This window comes from Aplosporella prunicola (assembly GCF_010093885.1).
Source record: "Aplosporella prunicola CBS 121167 unplaced genomic scaffold K452scaffold_13, whole genome shotgun sequence".
Taxonomy (NCBI): domain Eukaryota; kingdom Fungi; phylum Ascomycota; class Dothideomycetes; order Botryosphaeriales; family Aplosporellaceae; genus Aplosporella; species Aplosporella prunicola.
Genome location: NW_022983541.1, coordinates 920,710 through 940,032, shown reverse-complemented (window position 1 = coordinate 940,032; position 19,323 = coordinate 920,710). Strand labels below are relative to the sequence as shown.

At 58.2% G+C, this 19,323-nt stretch overlaps 8 protein-coding genes across 8 annotated transcripts; 2 read left to right on the top strand and 6 right to left on the bottom strand.

The window, feature by feature from the left end:
* Positions 1 to 750: 750 nt before the first annotated feature.
* On the bottom strand, positions 751 to 3,593 carry K452DRAFT_35282 (uncharacterized protein). Its single transcript, XM_033545793.1, has 3 exons — positions 3,012 to 3,593; positions 2,595 to 2,920; positions 751 to 2,546 (listed from the first exon to the last, which is right to left on the bottom strand). The coding sequence occupies exons 1-3, from the start codon at positions 3,556 to 3,558 to the stop codon at positions 843 to 845; spliced, it is 2,577 nt and encodes an 858-aa protein (XP_033397619.1). The 5' UTR covers positions 3,559 to 3,593; the 3' UTR covers positions 751 to 842.
* A 28-nt stretch (positions 3,594 to 3,621) lies between these two features.
* Positions 3,622 to 5,578, bottom strand: K452DRAFT_318830 (uncharacterized protein). The gene is made up of 6 exons (XM_033544189.1): positions 5,510 to 5,578; positions 4,687 to 5,457; positions 4,502 to 4,627; positions 4,259 to 4,450; positions 4,075 to 4,206; positions 3,622 to 4,023 (listed from the first exon to the last, which is right to left on the bottom strand). The coding sequence occupies exons 1-6, from the start codon at positions 5,531 to 5,533 to the stop codon at positions 3,757 to 3,759; spliced, it is 1,512 nt and encodes a 503-aa protein (XP_033397618.1). The 5' UTR covers positions 5,534 to 5,578; the 3' UTR covers positions 3,622 to 3,756.
* Positions 5,579 to 8,443: 2,865 nt separating this feature from the next.
* Positions 8,444 to 9,372, top strand: K452DRAFT_287872 (uncharacterized protein). Its single transcript, XM_033540551.1, has 2 exons — positions 8,444 to 9,125; positions 9,222 to 9,372. Exons 1-2 carry the CDS (start codon positions 8,609 to 8,611, stop codon positions 9,248 to 9,250), a joined length of 546 nt encoding a protein of 181 aa, XP_033397617.1. The 5' UTR covers positions 8,444 to 8,608; the 3' UTR covers positions 9,251 to 9,372.
* A 351-nt stretch (positions 9,373 to 9,723) lies between these two features.
* Positions 9,724 to 11,130, bottom strand: K452DRAFT_35200 (uncharacterized protein). The gene is made up of 3 exons (XM_033545752.1): positions 10,533 to 11,130; positions 10,139 to 10,456; positions 9,724 to 10,076 (listed from the first exon to the last, which is right to left on the bottom strand). Exons 1-3 carry the CDS (start codon positions 10,911 to 10,913, stop codon positions 9,852 to 9,854), a joined length of 924 nt encoding a protein of 307 aa, XP_033397616.1. The 5' UTR covers positions 10,914 to 11,130; the 3' UTR covers positions 9,724 to 9,851.
* K452DRAFT_35199 (uncharacterized protein) lies at positions 11,131 to 11,785 on the bottom strand. Its single transcript, XM_033545751.1, has one exon. The coding sequence runs from the start codon at positions 11,699 to 11,701 to the stop codon at positions 11,348 to 11,350; it is 354 nt and encodes a 117-aa protein (XP_033397615.1). The 5' UTR covers positions 11,702 to 11,785; the 3' UTR covers positions 11,131 to 11,347.
* A 26-nt stretch (positions 11,786 to 11,811) lies between these two features.
* On the top strand, positions 11,812 to 12,963 carry K452DRAFT_308949 (uncharacterized protein; the record flags this gene model as incomplete). Its single annotated transcript, XM_033543206.1, has 5 exons — positions 11,812 to 11,828; positions 11,891 to 11,925; positions 11,989 to 12,480; positions 12,537 to 12,677; positions 12,728 to 12,963. 5 exons carry the CDS (start codon positions 11,812 to 11,814, stop codon positions 12,961 to 12,963), a joined length of 921 nt encoding a protein of 306 aa, XP_033397614.1.
* Positions 12,964 to 13,636: 673 nt separating this feature from the next.
* Positions 13,637 to 15,323, bottom strand: K452DRAFT_228149 (glycoside hydrolase family 79 protein; the record flags this gene model as incomplete). The annotated part of the gene is made up of 3 exons (XM_033536941.1): positions 13,637 to 14,423; positions 14,472 to 14,999; positions 15,052 to 15,323. 3 exons carry the CDS (start codon positions 15,321 to 15,323, stop codon positions 13,637 to 13,639), a joined length of 1,587 nt encoding a protein of 528 aa, XP_033397613.1.
* Positions 15,324 to 15,822: 499 nt separating this feature from the next.
* Positions 15,823 to 19,250, bottom strand: K452DRAFT_318826 (uncharacterized protein; the record flags this gene model as incomplete). The annotated part of the gene is made up of 5 exons (XM_033544188.1): positions 15,823 to 16,634; positions 16,688 to 17,033; positions 17,083 to 17,254; positions 17,311 to 18,005; positions 18,057 to 19,250. The coding sequence occupies 5 exons, from the start codon at positions 19,248 to 19,250 to the stop codon at positions 15,823 to 15,825; spliced, it is 3,219 nt and encodes a 1,072-aa protein (XP_033397612.1).
* Positions 19,251 to 19,323: the final 73 nt, after the last annotated feature.

The following is a 19,323-nucleotide window of genomic DNA, read 5'->3' as shown; positions in this document are numbered from 1 at the left end:
GTATGAATTCTGCGACAAAGAGGCTTGACCGATACCGAAAGTTTACTTTTCTACACGAGTTTGGTCTTTCTTATAATTAAGCACGAACCCACCAACTCCGACGACATGGCATAATGCCTTGCTTTTTTCTTTTTCTTTTTTCCCCTTTCCGTTTCAATCTCGGCTTTTTGATTCGCTTCCGCCACTCGCCAGCGTGCCCTTCAACACCTAACGCGTGCCATGTAATATGATGGAATAAATAAGAATCTCTCTACTACCGTTTGAAAGGCCCAGCCTCCCTCAGAGGGCTTTTATAGTGGTTCATTGACCGTACAGAAGTTTGAAAGTGGCGAATGGAGCTCCATGGGCCCACAAAGTGTTCTGTTTTTTGTTTTTTGGTGAAGTCTTGTGAACGTGAATCCTGCGAATAAAAGGCCTCGCGATCCAGTTTTTGTATAATGTACAAATGGCACTCAGCGGCACTGCAGCCACATGGATCGTCACCAACATTTGGTCAAGGACACACGCGACTGATTCGGGTACCACATGCGTTGAAGGGACGGGGCCTTACATGTCCCTTGGCGTCAGTTTGCCAGCGGTGGCGGTCTCCGTAGCATTGAATTTTGTTGTCATGGTGGTGGAGAGGGGGTCTGGTTTTGGCCGATTAGGGCTGATATGACTTGGTCAGAAGCAAAACAAAACAAGAAGGCAGAAAAGAAATGGAACTTTTGGTAAGCTTGATTGGGCAACAGCATTGTAAAGCGGTAGAGCTTCCCCATTGGCGGCGAGTGCTGAAGGTTGCCGGCGAAATCAACACAACATGCAACGCCGAACGCGCCTTTATGGTGCAAACCTTACGGCGCTTAAGACGCAAGGGTCGCATTGCCGTTCTCGGCCCGCGTGGCATTGTCGCCAAAGATCTCATCGTCGGGCACCTCGCCGTCTTCTGAAACGTCGCTCTTGTCATCTGCAAGTGGGTTCGCACTGGGCTTCCACTCCGCAGCCGCAGGATTCCAGTCCCCGCCTGCGGGCTCTGCCGGCATCCACTCCGAAGCTGCGGCGCTCGGCGCCCATGCTGCGGTACCGTTTTCGCTGAACGGCAGGGCGGCGGGAGTAAATTTTGCCGGTTCTGGGGAAAGCACAGGAAGAGAGGGCTCGAATTCGGCAGACTCAGGAGGAACAACAGGAAGGGAGGGAGTGAATTCGGCAGCCTCGAGGGAACCCACAGAAAGGGCAGGCGCTTCATCCGTCGACTCAGCCAACAATGGGGCTGCCGGCATCCATTCGGCGGCGCTCTCAACGGGGGTCGGCGTCCACTCAGATGTTAGAGCAGTCAGGGGGTTGAAATCGCTGACGTTGGGGTTGAATTCAGGCTTCACGTCCGGCGCCATATTGACACTAGCAACGCTGCTTTGGTCGTCCATGTCTATGGCAGGCACCCATTCGGCCACCTTAGGATCCAAATTATGCGCCTGGAAACAAAATTTGCAAGGTTTTCCGCCTCTGCATCCCGGGCGCTGGCATACGTGGCCGTTATAGCAATCGGCACGACGGCAGGTAGCTCGCTTGGAGCACGGGTAGCCTTGGACGATGACCTTCAGGACATGGAAAAGCTCGGTCGGAAGAGGATCATGGTTGAACTCGCACTCACGCCCCGCGGTCAACGCATTGCAGTGTCCCTTGAGTTGGTAGTCGTTGCAAGGCTTACGACCAGGCTCTTTGACCATGCTGTTGTACTCGGCATATTCTTCTGCCTTGGGACGCGGAAGGTAGTAGTCCAGCCGGTCTCCGTACTTGTTCAGCGGGATTAGGCCCTCGGTCTCGGCCGAGGGACGAGGAAGGTCGGCGGCAGTAGTGAAGGCGTTACTAAACTTGCGTTCTTGCTTGGACGACCGGGCTGGCGGCTCCGGCTCAGCCTTTGTCGAATCAGTCGCGTCGACCGAGCCCCGTCGGCTCTTGAGGAGGCCCATGGGCTGCGATTTCGGTGGCGCCTGCTGCGGCGGCTGAGAAACGGGCTTGGCCGCTCGCGAATTCAACGTCGACGTCGACCGAGACATAGGCTGCGAGGTGCCCCAGTCGTCGGCAAAGAGGGGCCCGTCAGGCGGCTTCGCCTCGGTCCCCCAATCGTCAGCGAAGACTGGTTTCGCTGCTGGCGCTTGGCTCCTCTTGCTCTCGCTCCCATTACGTTTCGGGGCGGCAGTTCCCTTGCCCCAATCGTCGGCGAAGCTTGGCGACTGAGCCTTGACAGGAGCGTTCCCCCAATCATCGGCGAAACTTGGCGGCTGAGCTTTGGCCGGCGCATTACCCCAATCATCGGCGAAGCTTGGCTGTCGGCCCTTGGGCGGGGCGTTGCCCCAGTCATCGGCAAAGCTTGGCTGTTTGTTCTTCACCGGCGCACTACCCCAGTCGTCGGAGAAGGCGTTGGCAGTGGGCTCTTGCGCTCTCCAGTTGACGGTCAAGTCTTTAGACCCGGACTGGACGTCGCCCGCTTTGGTCTTCAGGTCCCCGGCGGCCTCGGCTGGCCTTTCGTGGAGAAGGGAACATCCCTTTCCAAACTTGCACCAACCCTACAAAAATCAGTCGGGGGCTGCGCGAGCCTGGCCGCATACACTCACCTTCTGGATGAAGAACTTGCAGGGCTTCTTGGTTTGGCCGTTGACAGACGGGGCAGGGCTCGACGTCTCACTGGCGCCCTTGACCTTTGTGTTGGGTGCGTTCGCGGTCGAGCTGTCCAAGGGCTTTACACGGAAGACAGAGGGAAAGATTTGGCTTGGCAGACTCAGGCGCTGGAACTCGTGTTGGTGGTCGGCAGCCTTGACGAGAGTGAAGCGTTCGGTACGGCCGGCGTAAGACGCGAGGAGGTCAAGGTAGCGGGTGTTGTGACAGCCGGCAAAGAAAATGTGCTTGCACTGGTTGCTCTCGGAGAACAAACGGAACGTCTCTGCGAGGAAAGATCCATAGTCAGCAACGGAGCGGAGCGGGGCGGGGCGGGGCAGGCCAAGCGATGCAGGCATGGACAGGCATGGACGCACCCTCGACTTTGGTGCTGACGGCTAGCTTCTTGTCACCGCAATCGACGACTTCGAACAAGTCTTTGGCGCCACTGAAGGCGGCGGTGAAGGGAGCAATGGCACGGGCTTCGCCGCCGACCAGACCGGCCCTGCCATAGACGCGCGAGACGGCGGCGAGGTTGCAGCACACGCGCACGACGACGCGCCAATGCTCGCCGTCACGGCTAAGCTCCAGGACGCGCTCACGCACGGCAGCAGCCAGCAGCTCGGCAGCCCGGGCCCCGCCCTCGGCGCCCGCCTTGATCAGCTGGTCGTCGAAGAGGTAGCCGTCGCCGTCAACAAGCAGCAGGACGAAGGGATTGCGGTCGACGAGGCCGCGGGCTTGGCGCTTGTACTTCTCGCGGTTCTCCTTCTCCTCCTCATAGTCGCTGCGCAGGCTGCGGTAGTCGTCGAGCAGGCGCTCGTACTGGCGGACGACGTCGAGCAGGGCGTCGTGCTGGCGGCCGCTCAAGACGCGGAACTGGCGCACCTGCGCGTCGAGCGAGTCGAGCTCGGCGTCGCGGAGCATGGTTTAGGCGGGGGGGAGGGGCCGAGACAAGAGGAGCGAGACAAGCAATGGCTAAGAGTTGAAGCAGCTATCCAACATGACGAATTTCGCCCCGGTCTGTGCCCGCTTAGCGTGCGCGGCGCGTCGGTGCGTCGGGGCGCGGCGCGTCCCCCTCGCGTCGCCCACGTGGCCGCCGCCCCTCACCTCCGGCGTCCGCTCTCACCTCCGCCTCCGCCCCCGCCCTCCTTTCCATCGCAGCCCCGTCTTCTTCTCCCAGTCCTTGACCGCCTCTGTCTTCTTCAATTCCGGGAAGCGCTCCTGGTTCGCAAACACTAGCGGCGCCACATGCCCTTCCATTCTGTTCAGAGCTTGCTTGAGCACCTCAGCCCGACCGTCCTTCGTCTTCATGAACGAGAACAGGGCCGACCTTAGCTCACTGTCGCTCTCTACCATACCGTAGCCCCTGCCGCGAGGCTTTTCTAAAGGCTGTGTGGCGCCGTCAGTCCGCATACCGTCACGGTGCGACGGGAGACTGACCTTAATGTTCTCGAGCTCGCGAAGCTGCTCCACGATGGCGTCCGCGATCGCAGACTGCTTGTCCATGTCCAGCTCACCCCAAAACGCTCTGAGCCTAGGCGGTACTAGATGGCCCATGGCGGGGTTCCTGTGCTGTTGTTTGGTTTAGTACCTGCTCTTCGCAGGGTACCTTTTGCTTACTTACATCGCAAATGTTTTTGAACACGAAATACTGACCCTTTAACTCCGGGAAGGCCTGCACGTTGCGGGAAACCACGTTTTGCAATACGCGTTCAGCGGACAATCGATTCGCCGGTACTGCCCTTTTGAAAATGCTTCTGTGCATGTTTGTTTCTGTCAGCTGCTTTCCGCGTAGAACACTCTCTCCGAACTGAGGCTGCATCGGGCCGTTAGCGAGTCTCGCATGGTGCGGGGATAAAGCTCTCACGTTACGTCGGGCACGATCCACCAATGAACGGACTGCCTGAGCACTACAGACATCGCTAGTCTCCTTTGTCCAATTTTCGCGGCCGCAAAGGAGCATCACTGCGGGGCTCCTAGCGGCGCGTAGTTGCTTCTCTGGTGTTAGCTGCTTTACGAAGATGTCATCGCACCGGGATGGAGACGACTGACCGCGGCATCAACCACCGGAGCCCACGGCACTGACGGGCCCGCCGAGGCGCTCGAGCTGTGCTCGCATGCACGAGAGACACTGGAAGCCAAGCTACCCGGCGTGCTTGTATCTTCTTCCTTTACTTCGACCGAGCCAGTCGAAGGCCTCGGCTCGAGAGTCCCACCCGCTACCGGTCCCGTGCCGGTCGGACTCTCGCTAGATCGCTCAGCGGAACTCTCGGTAGAGCTTTCTGAACTGCTTTCATCGGCGGATTCGGCGCTCTCCTCGTGGCTCGCTTGCCCGGCCACCCACCGCACGCCATTGTTGTCTTCGACGGTGCAGCCGCCTTGCACATCGTAGCCGTAGAGTGACTGAGCCGCGGCGGCCAAGGACCCGAGCGCGTCGGCGAGGTCCGGGGCGCGGTTGAGGCGTTCGGCGAGCACCCAGAGCAACTTGTGCGTTAGCTCTTGATTGACCAGGGCCTCTATTTCATCGCGCTGGCTGTCGTCAGTATCGGCTCTAGCCAATCTGGCCAGGACGTTCTGGGCGGTAAGATCGCGGCTGCTGATGTGGTTGTTGACGAGATCTTGGACTGCGGTGCGGATCAGGGAGTCACGAGGGCTGTCGTGAGCCAAGAGAGTGAGGGCCAGGTGTGGCTGGCCGGTGTTCCTCGGGTTGAATGGCTCGTCGTTCGGGGCGTAGGCGGGTCTTGGAGGCGGTGCAATGGGGCCGAGGCGCGGGCGGGTTGTGAGCGGGCCCGGGCCGGCGGACGGCGACGGCGGAGAAGCAGCCTGGCGACGGTCAGCGCGAAGGAGAATTGAGCAGGCGAGAGAGAACGAGCACCTTGCGTTTGCGGGCCGAGGGCATGAAGAGGGGCGGAGGGCAAGACCTAGGGAAGGACCTTTTTTTTTGGTTGCGCGGTACACGTATTTGTAGGTAGAGACAACGGGCGCGCGTCGGATATACTACTAGTGACGCGCGGCGAGTCATGCGGATCGACGGCGCGACGCGGGAGCGAGTCAGGGCGCGGGATCTCTTGGCGCGATCGCCTAGGTTCTTTTCGCCGCGTCGCACCTGCAGCTTCTCGAAGGAGACAGCTGTGGCAGGAGCGAACCGGCGTAGGTCGCGGCACCTATGGATATAAAGCCGCCGCATCTGTACCTATCCTAGCACTTCAAGCATCTTACCGGCGGGTATCTTACCAGCCATATACTTAACACGCCAACAACAACGCGACCTGACGAAGCACTTCTTCTGCCCACGCCATGCGCCTGCTCGTGAAGGTGCTTCCGCTTCCTGGGGCTTCGGGGGCGGCCGGCTCCGGTGGGGCCAAGCAGTTCAATCTGCTCGTGAAGCCGGGGTCGTCATTCGGCGACATCTGGCCGTTGATCGAGACGCGCTTCAAAAACGCGTATCCCCTCGAAGCACGGTATGACCCCACGCAGTGCGCCCCGCACGGCGCAGTCAAAGCACGCTTGCTGACGTTGTCGCAGGGATTTTATCATCAAGAAGCTGCAGGACATATACGGCTGCGACATCGCCCTCGAGGATGTCGTCGACCTCTTCTTCGAGGATGAGCCCGACCAGCAGAAGCGCATGATCCATGTCGTCCAAGCACCCCTCGACCGCGACATATCCGTAGCCCTCGGATCCGGCCTACGCCCTCCCAATGCCCTCAAGCGCGCCCTCCCTCCCGCCGTCGTTGAGGCCAACAAGCGCCGCCGCGTCGAACGCGACCTTTATGGTTGCGCCGTCGAAGACATGCAGCCAGACCGCCCCGTCCGGTCAAACGAGAGCGACAGCGACCTCGTCGTGGTGGAGGATTCCCAGCGTGAGACCGCACCTCACTCCGAAGACCGTCTAAATACCGTGGCTAAGAGCGAGTCGCCAGGTGGAGACGAGCGTTCACTCATGGACGTGCCTACCGACGGTGGCTTCCGCCTGCCGGGCTTGCCCGCTTCCAGCTTGCGCGACCGACGAGTCGACCCCCAATCCCAAGAGTCGGCGCCGGAGCTTCCGAACGGTCAGCTCTCCCCTATCGCAGAATCCCCATCCGTCAGCGAGCTTGGCGTTGAACGCACGAGACCGCCCTCTTCGCCGTTATCGTCAACGCCGCCGAGCGCCCAGAGGCCTCGCGGGAGCCTGCAGCGCGAACATCCTCGGCACAGCACGCATTCGCTCGACCCCGATCCTTCAGAGACGCCAATGACCAGCCAACGGCGGCTCCGGATGCTCAAAGACCGCATACATGACAAGGGTGATACACCTCCCGCAGCCCAAGGACGACCCGACTCCGCCACACCTTCCCGCTCTATGAATGCGCCAACTTCCTCCGGCACGCAATCTGGGGCAGAAGAAATCCGCGCGACAGCTCTGGCGAAGTTAAAGGACCTGGCAGGAGACAAGCCGTTCCGTGACACATCTGGTAGTTGGACAGCAAAGGAGGATGATATACTGCTCACCGCTCGTGCGGCTGGTCTGAGCTACGAGGAGATTGGCAACAAGTGGCTCCCAAGTCGCGGAAGAGAAGGGGTCAGGAAGCGATACGCGAGGATCAAATATCTCCAGGACTCGACCGCGCCGTCGCCCACGACGGAGGGCTCGACAAGAAAGAGGAAGATGTCGTTGGAGGCTGCGGCAGAGCTGGAAAGGTTGAATGAGAAACACAGGGCAAAGGAAGCCGAAAAGGCGGCGGCCAAGAAGAAACAGGAAGCCTGTATCCAACGCCAGATCAAGGCCAAGAAGTATAAGGACGCAGAGAAAAGGATCGGGAAAGAATGCCGGCAAGAGGAGGCGCAGGAAGCCCAGGAGAAAAGAGATGAGCTGAAATTGAGAAAAAAAGAACTAGCAGGATTGCGCAGGACCCGAGAGGCACTCGAGAAGTCGCTCTCCGCTCCACCGCGCTCTTCGCAGGAGTCGGCGCCAACGACGTCCCAAGACCAGACCGCAAAAGTTCCCCGACAGTCAAAGCTTCCTTTTCCTCGACAGAAGGCCAACAACCTTAAAACTTACGGCCGCTCTCCGACCAAGCACAAAGTGGCCGAAGATCCGTTCGCTGTTCCGTCTGACAATGAAGATGAGCCGGCTGGCCCAGCTTCGAATCTAAGGCCTAGAAATGCCGCAGCCGCGAACGAGGGGCCTACCGAGCACCGATCGACCCGGTCTTCGAAGGCTACGAAAGACGGCACGCCAGTACAGGCAGCGCCGCCAGCCCCTGCGGCTTCGCAATCTTCTCTTCCTGACAAGAACGTGCCTCTGCGGCGTTCGGTCTCTTTCAATGAAGAACTGGACATATCCAACAGATACGCCCAGCCGCGTGAGCCCAACCATGGGACGGAAAGTCCGCGTAGCAGTATCTTGAAGAGCGCGAAGAAGTCAAGGGAGGCGCTACCGCCGACCAGCGGACTCCGAGTCGAAGGGCTACGAGGAGATTCGTCGCAATCGCAGAAGCTACCTCCCACGGAGCACCCCGTTCGACCTTCAGCATCATGGAGTTTTGACAAGCTCGACCTCGACGAGGCAGCTGAGCAGCCTGACGAGCGGCACCCAGATCCAGTGGAGCCCACGAATGAAGATCGCGCCGAGTTTCCTGGATCGAGTCCTGTGCCCTACGAAAGAGGCGGGCCGACGCTGCCGTCTGAAGAGCTCGGGGAGAAGTTGGATGATAGCCCGGCCGACAGCCAAAAGACGGCAGCGCGTTACGTTTCGTCATCGTCGCCCTCAAGTCACTCCGGTTCCGAAGCTGCCTCAGCTGGTGGCTCGCCGCCGGCGTCATCGCCACCCGCCATAAGCACCACCGCCAGAGAACGAGCGCAGGTCTCGGGCTCGCCGTCGGGCTCAGATATCGAGTCGGAAGAGTCTGACAACGACGGGTCTTCGCCATCACCGCTTCCGCCTTCTCCTTCTCCCGCCCCCATCACCAGGAAGCCATTGCGCAGCGCGATGAAAGGCTCGCGTAGCGCCTCGCGAAGTGCCACATCGAATACGCCAACGACTACGACGAGCAACAGCACATCCGACAAGGCGGCCTCAGCCTCGGCCTCGAAACGCCTGCCCGCCTCCGTCCCTCCACAAGCTGCCACTCCGCGCGCAATGTCACGCACACCCGTCCCAGCCACGCGAGCATCAAACACGCCCAAGCCGGTCACCACGATGGCGCCACGACCTCCGTCTACGACACCTCGTCCGCTCTCGCGCGTCACGTCGGGCGCGTCAACGCCGCGTGCAGCCAACCGCTCCGGCTTGCACAGTTTAAGCTACTTGAAGAGCCTGCCTCCTGCTGAGATTCCCAAGCCCGTATACACGGGGCCGATGCCGAAAGCGAAGGGCACCGCAGCCGATGAGGAGAGCAGCAGCGACAGCGACAGCGACAGCAGTTCGAGCAGCGACTCGGACGATGACGAGGCGAAGAAGAAGGAGAGGAAGCCCAAGAAGAGTCGGTGGAGCGGGCTTGTCGATCGTATGTCCCGCCCCTTTTGGAACCTTCTCTTTCCTAACAGCAGTGAGTTCTGAATTTTTGAATTCGTACGGTTCTAATCGTTCTTGGTGCAAACAGTGGCGAACGCAAACAGCTTCCCCATGTAAGATGACGACGGCGGCGGCGGCGGCGGCGGCGTAAGGGCAGAGGAGTCTATGATCATCACGAGGGCAGACGTACTTAGTGGCTTGCTTTCGACGATTGCGTACATAGCACATGAATAAACCCATTTACTTTCATGCACTGTTATGTTGGCTTGCAGTGAGATATGCGATGGCCGGTCAGGGATGAGTTGATCGGATCAATCGTGGCCAACTGCAACCCCCCAGAGCGCTTCACGGGAGATTGAAGGTGGGCAAATCGAGGGCATTAAAGTCGGAATCGGGTTGGCGCAAACAAAAAGTTCAGCACTAGATGACTGACGGCAAGGCATGTGTGTGGTACACTTCGAGGACAGATGACTGACTTTTGGCAGGACACGAGATACGGCTGACGACGTGGTTGTGAGTACGTCTGGGTCTGCTGCCGGATTGAATACGGACAATTTGAAGGTCGCATCGAGCCCTCCGAAAACACGGCCCGCATCAAGACAAGAATGCCTCGAGCTCTACGAGCGAAAGACATAGTTCAATGAGGAGAAGACCGTGGTTTTACTTAGAAACATTGATTTCTATGTCTTTTCCGTATAATGTCGTACCCTCGCATCCATCACCACTTCAGCCCCGTAAGATTCTCCCACGTACGCACCAGTACCGTCCCCTTGAGCTCCGGGAAGAAAGATCTGTTCATAAGGACCAGCGGACGCAGTCTAGTCTCAATGGCGCTACTCTGCGTGTGAAGTTTGCTGCATCGCCTCACAACGGCCACAATCTCGTCTTCGAAGCAAAGACTGAGGGTGTACCTACGGTACCCATTGTGTAATTTGAAAATTCCCTTTTCATATATCAGTCAGAGGCACGGAATTTGAATAATGAGAACCGATAAGAGCTGCTTACAGACTTAGAATCACTCTTGCGCTGCAGTGTCTGGACAATTCCGTGCGCTACACAATCGAAATTTCCATCTTTCAGCTTGGGACCGCCGCGGCAAAGTAGGTCGAGGCAGGGGGTCGTATCAGGAACCATAGTCAGGAAGACAAAGGGGCACTGGATGAGCTCCGGGAAACAGGGCAGATTGGCGATGACGATGGACCGGAGGCCAGATTTAACGTGTTTGCGCATCAATTGTCGTATACTGGTGAGCTTCTCTCTCAGAACATGTGCCGTGAGGTCTTTCGTCTTGCATAATGCTACGAGGTATTGTTTCAACTTCGACTGTTAGAGGAGATAATCGTCAATGAACCACAAGCGTTAAGGCAAGGGTGTGAGACTGGTAATTGATAATACTTACGTGGTCGTTGGCACGGCGCAGGAGTGAGACATATGCAGTCATGGGTCCGCTCTGCGTCTCCCAGCGCCCAGCACAGAGTAGTTCGGTGATGGGCGTGGCCGAATTACTCAGGTCCTGCGGAGAGAGAGCTGCAGAATCGTCTCCAGAATCAGAAGATTCTGTAGAAGATCCAGAATCAGTAGTAGATTCCGAGTCTGAGCCTGACGAAGGTTCTGGCTGCTTAGTATATTTCAACTTCGTAGAAGCCTTTGCAGAGCTTGACTCGTCTTCGGAGTCGGAGGATTCTGTGTCGGACTTTGACTCTGAAGAAGGATCTCCCTCGGAATCAGAAGACTCTGTGTCAGATTCTGAAGAAGATTCCGAATGTGTGACAGGCTCCATCTCTTTAGAAGTCTTCAATTGGGGGTTTGATTTAGATTTCGAGGAAGCTTTCGACGCTGTGGCCGGACCATCAGCGACACTCTCGATAGCACCCACACTCAGATCCTCGCGCTCGGCATTTTCCTGCTTGATCCTGACGGTGATCGTCTCCTCGCTTTGACGAGCAACAGGCTGGTCATGAGTGACAGACTGGATCGGACCTGAAGAGGGGGCGGTTGTCGTGCGGGCGATTGACTGCGAGAGCGCAGGCGAGGCCGGACGTTGCGCCCGTCGGGGTCAGGGGACGGCGGGGGGCGCGTCTGCTTCACGTCAGTAGTATTGCGAACCTTAGGCTACGAAGGCGGTGGGAGAGGTAAATACATCGCGCTTGCGCATGGCCGACATGGTGGGGACGCGAGGGTGACGAGTGAAGATCAGTGAAGGGCCGTGGAAGTTTATGTATCATGGCTGTGAAAGATTGGATCGGAAATCTTTGGCCTTGGATGTCTGGAAGTCGTCGGATGCGCTGATGTTCGGCAGGGATCATGCGCGGAACGGCGGGGGCCGATCGCGAGGCAGCCAGGCAGCCAGGCAGCCAGGCATCCAGGCACCGAGGCATCGAGGCATCGAGGCGCGTCGGCCGTCGCCATCGATGCGGGATGCGGGAAGCTCTTTCTCTCCGTCATCGCCCTCGTCGCATCCGCGTCCGACGAATCCAGACGCGCGAACCGGCCACGCTCCATGCTGATATGACGGCCGGTCGCCGACGCCGACGGGCGCGCGACCAACCCCACCGCGCCCGCCGCCATTGAGTCACTGCGCTGTCGGAGGGCCTAAGAAATTGTTCACCACCCCAATCACAACACCACCGCCAACACCACCGCCCTCCGACCAACCCCTCCGCTTCCGCCAATTCGCCATGGATCTCGTCAACCAGTCCGTCGCGCCCCATGACTCCCGTCGCCAGCCGACCCAAGCTCACTGACGTCCTCCGCCAGCCTCACCGACCGCCTGCTCTTCGCCGTCCCCAAGAGTCCGTAGCCCTCCTCCGCCCGAGAGACATGGAGAGAGAGAACGCGCGCTGACGCTCCCGCAGAGGGTCGCCTCCACCAGGCCTGCTTGGACCTGCTCCACGGCTCCGACATCCAGTTCCACCGTCACTCGAGGCTGGACATTGCCCTGGTGAAGAACCTGCCCATCGCCCTCGTCTTCCTTCCCGCCGCCGATATCCCTACCTTCGTGGGCGAGGGTCGCGTCGACCTGGGCATCACCGGCCGCGACCAGGTGGCCGAGCATGAGGCCGTGTCGCCGCCCACCGACACGACGGGCGTCGAGGAGGTGCTCGACCTCGACTTCGGAAAGTGCCGCCTGCAGGTCCAGGTTCCCGAGAAGGGCGATGTCGCCTCGCCCGAGCAGCTCATCGGCCGCAACGTCGTCACCAGCTTCACCGCCCTCGCCGAGCGCTACTTCGCCAAGCTCGAGGGCGTTGACGGCGACAAGCCCGTCAAGACCAACATCAAGTACGTCGGCGGCTCCGTCGAGGCCGCGTGTGCCCTGGGCGTCGCCGACGGCATTGTCGACCTCGTCGGTGAGTGACCGCCGTCGCGGATGGTTAGAAGAAGCGCGCTGACACCACCCCTACAGAGTCGGGCGAGACGATGCGCGCCGCCGGCCTGAAGGACATCTCCACCATCCTCGAGACGACGGCCATCCTGATCAAGTCGAAGAAGGTGTCGGACCCGGCGCTGGTCAACGTGATCGCCGCGCGCATTCGCGGTGTCATCAGTGAGTCTCCCCTTCCCTCTTCAAACCACTGTCCCGCTGACGCCTCCCAGCCGCCCAGCGCTACGTCCTCTGCTCGTACAACGTGCACCGCGACAACCTGGCGGCCGCCTGCGCCATCACGCCGGGCAAGCGCGCCCCGACGATCAACTCGCTGGAGGAGGACGGCTGGGTCGCCGTCAGCGCCATGGTCGAGCGCAAGGCCATCGCCATCGCCATGGACGAGCTCGTCAAGATTGGCGGTACGGACATCCTCGTCACCCGCATCGACAACTCGCGCACCGCTTAGACGCGGATGGACCACCTGGGCGGAAGGCAAAGAGCGTCGTTTGCGTTATCGGGCGTCGGGCATCATCGCCGAGGACAGAGGGGCTTTGGTACAGGAGAAGGGATAAAAAGGACGGCGCGGCGGTTGGACAAAATAAAGCATTAGACGTTTCTCTCGTACTCTGCGGAGACACAGTTGCGTGTCGTGATTCATTGCCCTCCGATGGCTCGAGAAAGCAACGGTTCAGGGAGGAGATCTACATACATGTGAGGGGTTCTCCCGCTCCTTCAAATACAAATACCCATTGTGTAAAAAATAATAGAGGGAAAACACAAAACCGAGAAGGAGAAAATGAAAAATGAAAAAAGAAAAGAAAAAAAAATGGCGGAAATAATCCAAGACCGAAATTGTATCATCCCCCCTCAGACGAAGTCAAGTCAAGGGGGCAAGGAATATTCCCGCGGCGCCAATGTTGCGCATGGAACTCAGGACCTGCGTGCTCCATCGTTGGGCGTTGCTGCTACCGGGCATTTAGGCCTTTCTAAGGCCAACTTCTGCTGCTAGTGTATGTACGTATGTCGTCGCTGAGAACAGATGCGAGGGAATTCCCCTGGGCGCAATGTAACAATAGGTTATGAGCCCGAAAAATTGTTCCAAGAATTTGTCTTTGTACGCATTATATAGCGATCCAACCTCAGCACTTCAGCTGCACAATCGCCGCGCTCGACCACGGCACGCTAACGCCAAACACGCCGTCCTGGCCCACCCACACAATCTCGTCCTTTGTCGCGTTCCCCAAAAGCACCGGCCTGCCCTGATCGCGCTCGAAACCATAGGTCAAGCCGTTGAACGACGCGCCCGTCAACGCGTCGCTCCCGCTCGCCATGACGCGCTGCACCACGCCCGTGCCGTTGCACGCCGTCGGCACCCCGAACCAGTACTCGGTCTCGGGCCGCTCCGAAGCGCCGCCGTCTTGCGTGGCGTTGTACTCGCGCAGGTTGACCACCGTCACGCGCTGCAGGGCGTCGTTGCCGTACGTCGCGTACGCGGCTTCGCGCGCTTCGGGCAGCGGCAGGTTGTCCACGCGGACCGGGGCGGCCGTCAGATCGCCCAGCGCGGCGGCGACGCCGATGTTGCCGTAGTAGGGCGCCTTGGTCCCTTTGGTCGCTTTGTCCGTGTCGACGGGCTGCCAGGACGCGTAGCGGTAGTTTGTGCCCTGGTGCATGTGCACGCGCTTGATGCCGACCGAGGCGCACCACAGGTTGAAGTCGATGCCCCAGAGGGCGGCGCCGAAGGAGTCGGAGAGGCCGGACGCGCCTTGGTTGTAGAGCGAGTTGGTCTCGCCGAGGATGAAGGGGAGCGAGTAGTTGGACAGCAGGCGCGAGACGTTGAGTTGTTTGCTGATGCTGTTGACGGTCGACGTGTGGCTCATCAGTGTGCCTTGGAGGGTCACTCCAGGCTCAGTGGCGCCGTCAATATAGCTGATAGGTGTTAGTGGGTTTGTCTGTGGGGATCTTGGCTGAACTCACTTATGAGAGGAGATTAGGGCGATGTTCTTGTCTTCATCGAATCCCTCCTGCCAGGTCTTGATCGGATCAAGGCTATTGCTCGTTCCCGCAAAAGACGGCGCGATGAACTTGTACTTGTCGTCCGTCGCCAAGTCCGGGCACGCCTTCGCCAGCTCCGCGCGAATCGCCCTCGTCCCGTTCAAATACTCCTGCACATAGTCGTGTTCTGTCCAGTTGGTTGGACGCACGATGCCCTGCTTCGCCGACGTCTTGAACAGATCCGGCTCGTTGCCCAGCTCCCAGTAAAGAAGCTTGCCGTCACTCAGAGCCTTGCAGGCCAGCGGCACAGTTGCGAGAAGACTCTCGCGGCCATCAGTTCCATTTTTACCGAGGTTGAAGCCGTGGATGAACTTGACGCCAGGCCACGAATCATAAGACTCGAAGAACGAGGGGCCAATGGTGAGCGTTGTCGGGTAGTCTTCAGATCTCTCCGGGTCGACAATACCATTTTCAGCAACACCAAGTGAGGCGTCGTACAAAGCCAAGTCCCTGGTCCTTCGTTAATCATGCTTCAGTTTGGGCACAAAAGCCGTGGACTGACTGTGTATTGCCGCCCACGCGGATATACGGCTTTGTTCCGGTCAAGTTACCAATATTGTTGAGGAGGTTGTACGAAAAGAGGTTGGGTCCGACTGAGCTGTTGCCAGCAAAGTCCGGGAAGCTGGACAGCTCGATTGAGAACGAGACAAAGCCCTCAGGGATGACGCCACCAGAACCGGTTGGGGTTGGATGCACGGCAATCGTCGAGATGGTCGGACTGCGCGAGAAGGTCGTGCCCGACTGAGCGGCCACGAGGGCAGTGCTCCACAGCATGGCGCCAACGATGACTAGATTGCAAAGCGGTCTCATGGTGCCGACAGACATACGCGGTGAGTATCAAAAGGTTGCGAAGGGGGGGGGGGGGGGGGGGGGGGGGGGGTTATATATTTCACGAAGGGTGATAGAGGGTCGCCCGCATTCACCTCTTGCCAGGCACCCCCCATTGCGCCGGCAGCTCCCCCGCGGCAGATCTCCAACGTCAGCTCTCTGCGGGGATGCGGGGTTCCCGTACCTGCAGCCAGTGATGCGCCGAAGCTGAGCGACGGCTGATGAATTAACTCTGTGGCTTGTCGGCATGTGGAGGGGAAGAGAGAGAAAAGGGAGAAAGAGTCGTATTTCCCGTTCTACCTCGACGCCAGGCTGAAACGCCTGACATGCGGCCCCATATCCCCGTCGCTGCACAACCTCGCCTCGCTTCCCCGATCCTCGACCCGTACGACCGCGCCTTCAGCTCTGCGGCAGCGTCACCTCACGACATCTACAGCCGCGCCTCCTACTCGACTTTCGCCGCCTGCAGCCACTTCCACACTCTCCGGAAATACTCTTCGTCGACGGCCTTCACGCTGCCCAGCGCTGGCGCTACCTTCTTGCTCTCGTCCAGTGCGAAAACCGGCGCTTGCTTTCCTTTTCCTTCCTCTTTCTGCCCATCCTTTTCGCAATAATTCTTTTTCCACAGTCCCAGAAGCTTCATTGCCGGGTGTTCCTTTTTGCCCTCGTCTCTCGCTCTCTCCAGCCGGTCCACCCAGGCCTCCGGCTCCAGGACGTCAAACTTCTCCATGGCTTGCAGCCAACCCAGCAGCTGCATCCAATCCGGCGTCTGATGCGGGTTCACGAAGTGGTATACCTGCATCTCAAACCTCCTCCTCCCGACCGTATCCATTCCCATGTTGTTCGCCGCCTCAATAAACGCCTCCGCCGCCACATCCACCGGCAGCCAGTTCAGTGGCTCATTGCGTAGTGCCGGTAAGCTGTTCGTTACGCGTACACTACTAAGCATTAGCGGCCAGGCCTCCGACGTGTTCCATATGCCGTGTTTGGTGTCGCCGCCGAGCTGACCGACACGAAATACGGCGATCTGGTTGTGTAGCGCAGTATGCCGGTGCGCTTTGAAGCAGAGATGCTCCGCAACCCATTTGCTACGCGAGTAGCCTAGCGGAGAGGCGGACGTTGGCTCATGCATTATATGTTCCGGTATAGGCGATTCGGCTGTGCAATTGATGGCGCTGGCTACCGATGAGCAATACACAAAGCGCGGGGGCGCTCGACGGGGCGAGTGGAGGGCAAGGTTGATCAAATTGCGTAGCCCTGCGGTTCATGTGTAAGTTATGGGCCATCGGGCAACTTAGAACCTTACTAACCAGCGATGTTGTCTTTTTCGAAGCTGCGCAACCGCATGCGGAAGTTGACCGACCACGCAATGTGCATTATGACGGTTGCATTGCGAGCAATTTCTTCGTAAGTATCTGGCTCCAGACCCAGACCAGCCTCGCCGAGTGAAGACTGCAAGACAATGATCTTGTCGTTTCCTGGGTGTTCTGACGAGATACCAGGCATACCCCGTTGCTCGAGAGCTTTGTTGACTCTTTCTCTTGCGGCATGTTGGTCCGCACCGCGAACGAGGCAAAATATCTGAGACACAGACTCAGTCTTTCGATAGAGGTTCAGAAGATGGGAGCCCAATGCGCCAGTAGCCCCAGTTAGAATCTGTGCATGTCAGCAAGGTAGGCTAAACAGTGTCCTCTTGTAAACTTACAACTACTTCTTTAGGCTGCCCAATCAGTGCGTTTCCGCTGAAGGAGGGGTCAGACTGCGTTTTGTTGTCAAATTGGCCGTATTTCTCGACCAAGTCAAGCATGAGCTGATTATCATCCTCATTTTCCTCATACACCTCGCCGTGGCGTTGCTTCGTGATATAGTCGCTGAGTCTGGTACCTATCAACATCCTGCTTATGGGCCATGGAGCAACAACCGGCTGTCTTACCTTTGCACTGTGCCACAATCCTCCACAATGCTCAAAGGAAGCTCCGGAGATTGAGCCGGCAAGAGCTGCCTAAGACCGTATCGTATCTGCATGCACGCCACTGAGTCCGCGCCATACAAAAACAAATCGGTATCCACGAAAAGTTTCCCGGGTTTCACTACAATGTCTTGAATGAGCTTAACGACGAAAGGTTGGATTCCTTCATCAGGAACTTCGCTGCCGTCGGCAACACTCAGCTTTGCATAAGCGTCTTCTATTTGCTGCGCATACCGCTCCTCGGCTTTGTTCCGCATGACCGTTCCCTTGCTGCTCTTCTCAAGTGGCTCCTCGTTGTGTTGCATGGCAATGAGCATGTTGCGAGGTATCCTGGCGTGAGCCTGGCTTTCCGCATTGAGCTTCTCAACCAGGGGCTGAAGAGCCTTCAGGAACTCGTCATCAGTTCCATGCGCATGTTCCTTTGAGCGGAACAGAAATGCGCCGGGGAAAGGCTTGCCGTTCCCAAATACTAGAACATCGTCGACATGCTCATTCGCTGCGATGGCAGATTCCCAAGGCGCTGGGTCGAACTTCTTTCCAGTGATCAGGGTAAGTTGAGAGTCTGCACGCGAGTGGTACTTCCACGCGTTGGGGATTTCGGGATGTGGCGAGAAAAGATCTGCCGTGGCAAAGGATCCATCCTCTCTATTCGTCTTGGCCTGCTCAGGTCAGTCTTCTGGAGTTTGCAATATTGTAATCCTAAACCATACCTTGTGTGGCCATCCAGACATGATGACAAGCTCAGACGTGCCATCGTCCTGTTTTTCGAAGCGAATCTTGTCCGCGCCAAAATCACTACGCAAGCACTGCCACTCCTTGTCTTTTGCATAGTCTCGATGCGAGGACATCAGAAAACCACATTCTGCGCTACCAAATCTTGAGATTAAGTTCACACCTTTCTTGACCAGGCGATCACCGACCTCCGTCGGAAGTGCTGCTCCTCCCACGCCTACAATGTCCATGGATGTAAGATATTCCAGACCTTTACTGTCCGCTTCCATCATTTGCAGAACGTATGGAACAGAGGAAAAGTACCTTACGAGAGGCGTCTCGCCGCGATCGGAAGCAGCCTTCGCAGTGTCTAAGCAAGATATAATGCTACTTGCTGTGATTGGAAGCTCCTTGCCTGGAAAGAGCCAGATCAGGGCATCGCTAGTCCATGCTCTGAACAGGTCTGCAATGCCCCCGTGGTACAATGGCGTGGTAGTGTAGGTGGCCTTTTCAGATCCGTCAGGAAGACACGGCAGGACACCTACGCCAGCACGATGCGTTTGCGGAATGGGTTTGGGGAGGCCAGAGGATGTACCCGATGTGTGATGCAAGTACGCTACGGAAGTATCATCTACAATGGGTTCCTGAAAGTGCGTTTCTTCACTAAGTGACCGCTGAACCGTCTCGTAGATGTTCCCTCCTACAATGGAAGGAAGAGAATAGATACGAAGAGTTCCACCATCCATCTCTTGAGCACTCCTGCGGGCTTGGTCCTCGTAGACATCATCATGAAACAAGTTTGAAACCTCGCATGCCTTGCAGAGGTGTGCGATGGCAGGGGGTTGGCACTGCGGAGCAATGAGCAGGACAGCATGACCCAAACGCATCAAGGCGAGCCAAGCAAACAGAAAGTCGGGGGAGCTGGGGCACAGCAGGGCCACCGTCTGTTTTGGACACAGGTCCTGGCCGGTATTGCGCAGCATCAAGCCCGCTACGGCTTTGGAGCCGCGTTCAACATCAGCGAAGCTGAAGACATGATGTTCCCCGGGTGGTTTGAAAAACCCCACGGCTGGCTGGTCCCCAACGCGGCTGGCCTGACGGTCGATGAAGTCATTGATGGTGTGAAAATCGTTTGGCTTTTCTCTCAGGGCGGCCGCCTGGCCAAGAGTACAGACGAAGTAGTTGGTGTCCATCGGGAGGGCAAAGACGAAATGGAAAATTGCGAGAAAGAGCGAAGCCGCGAAGGCTGTGGAAAGCCCGCCATGG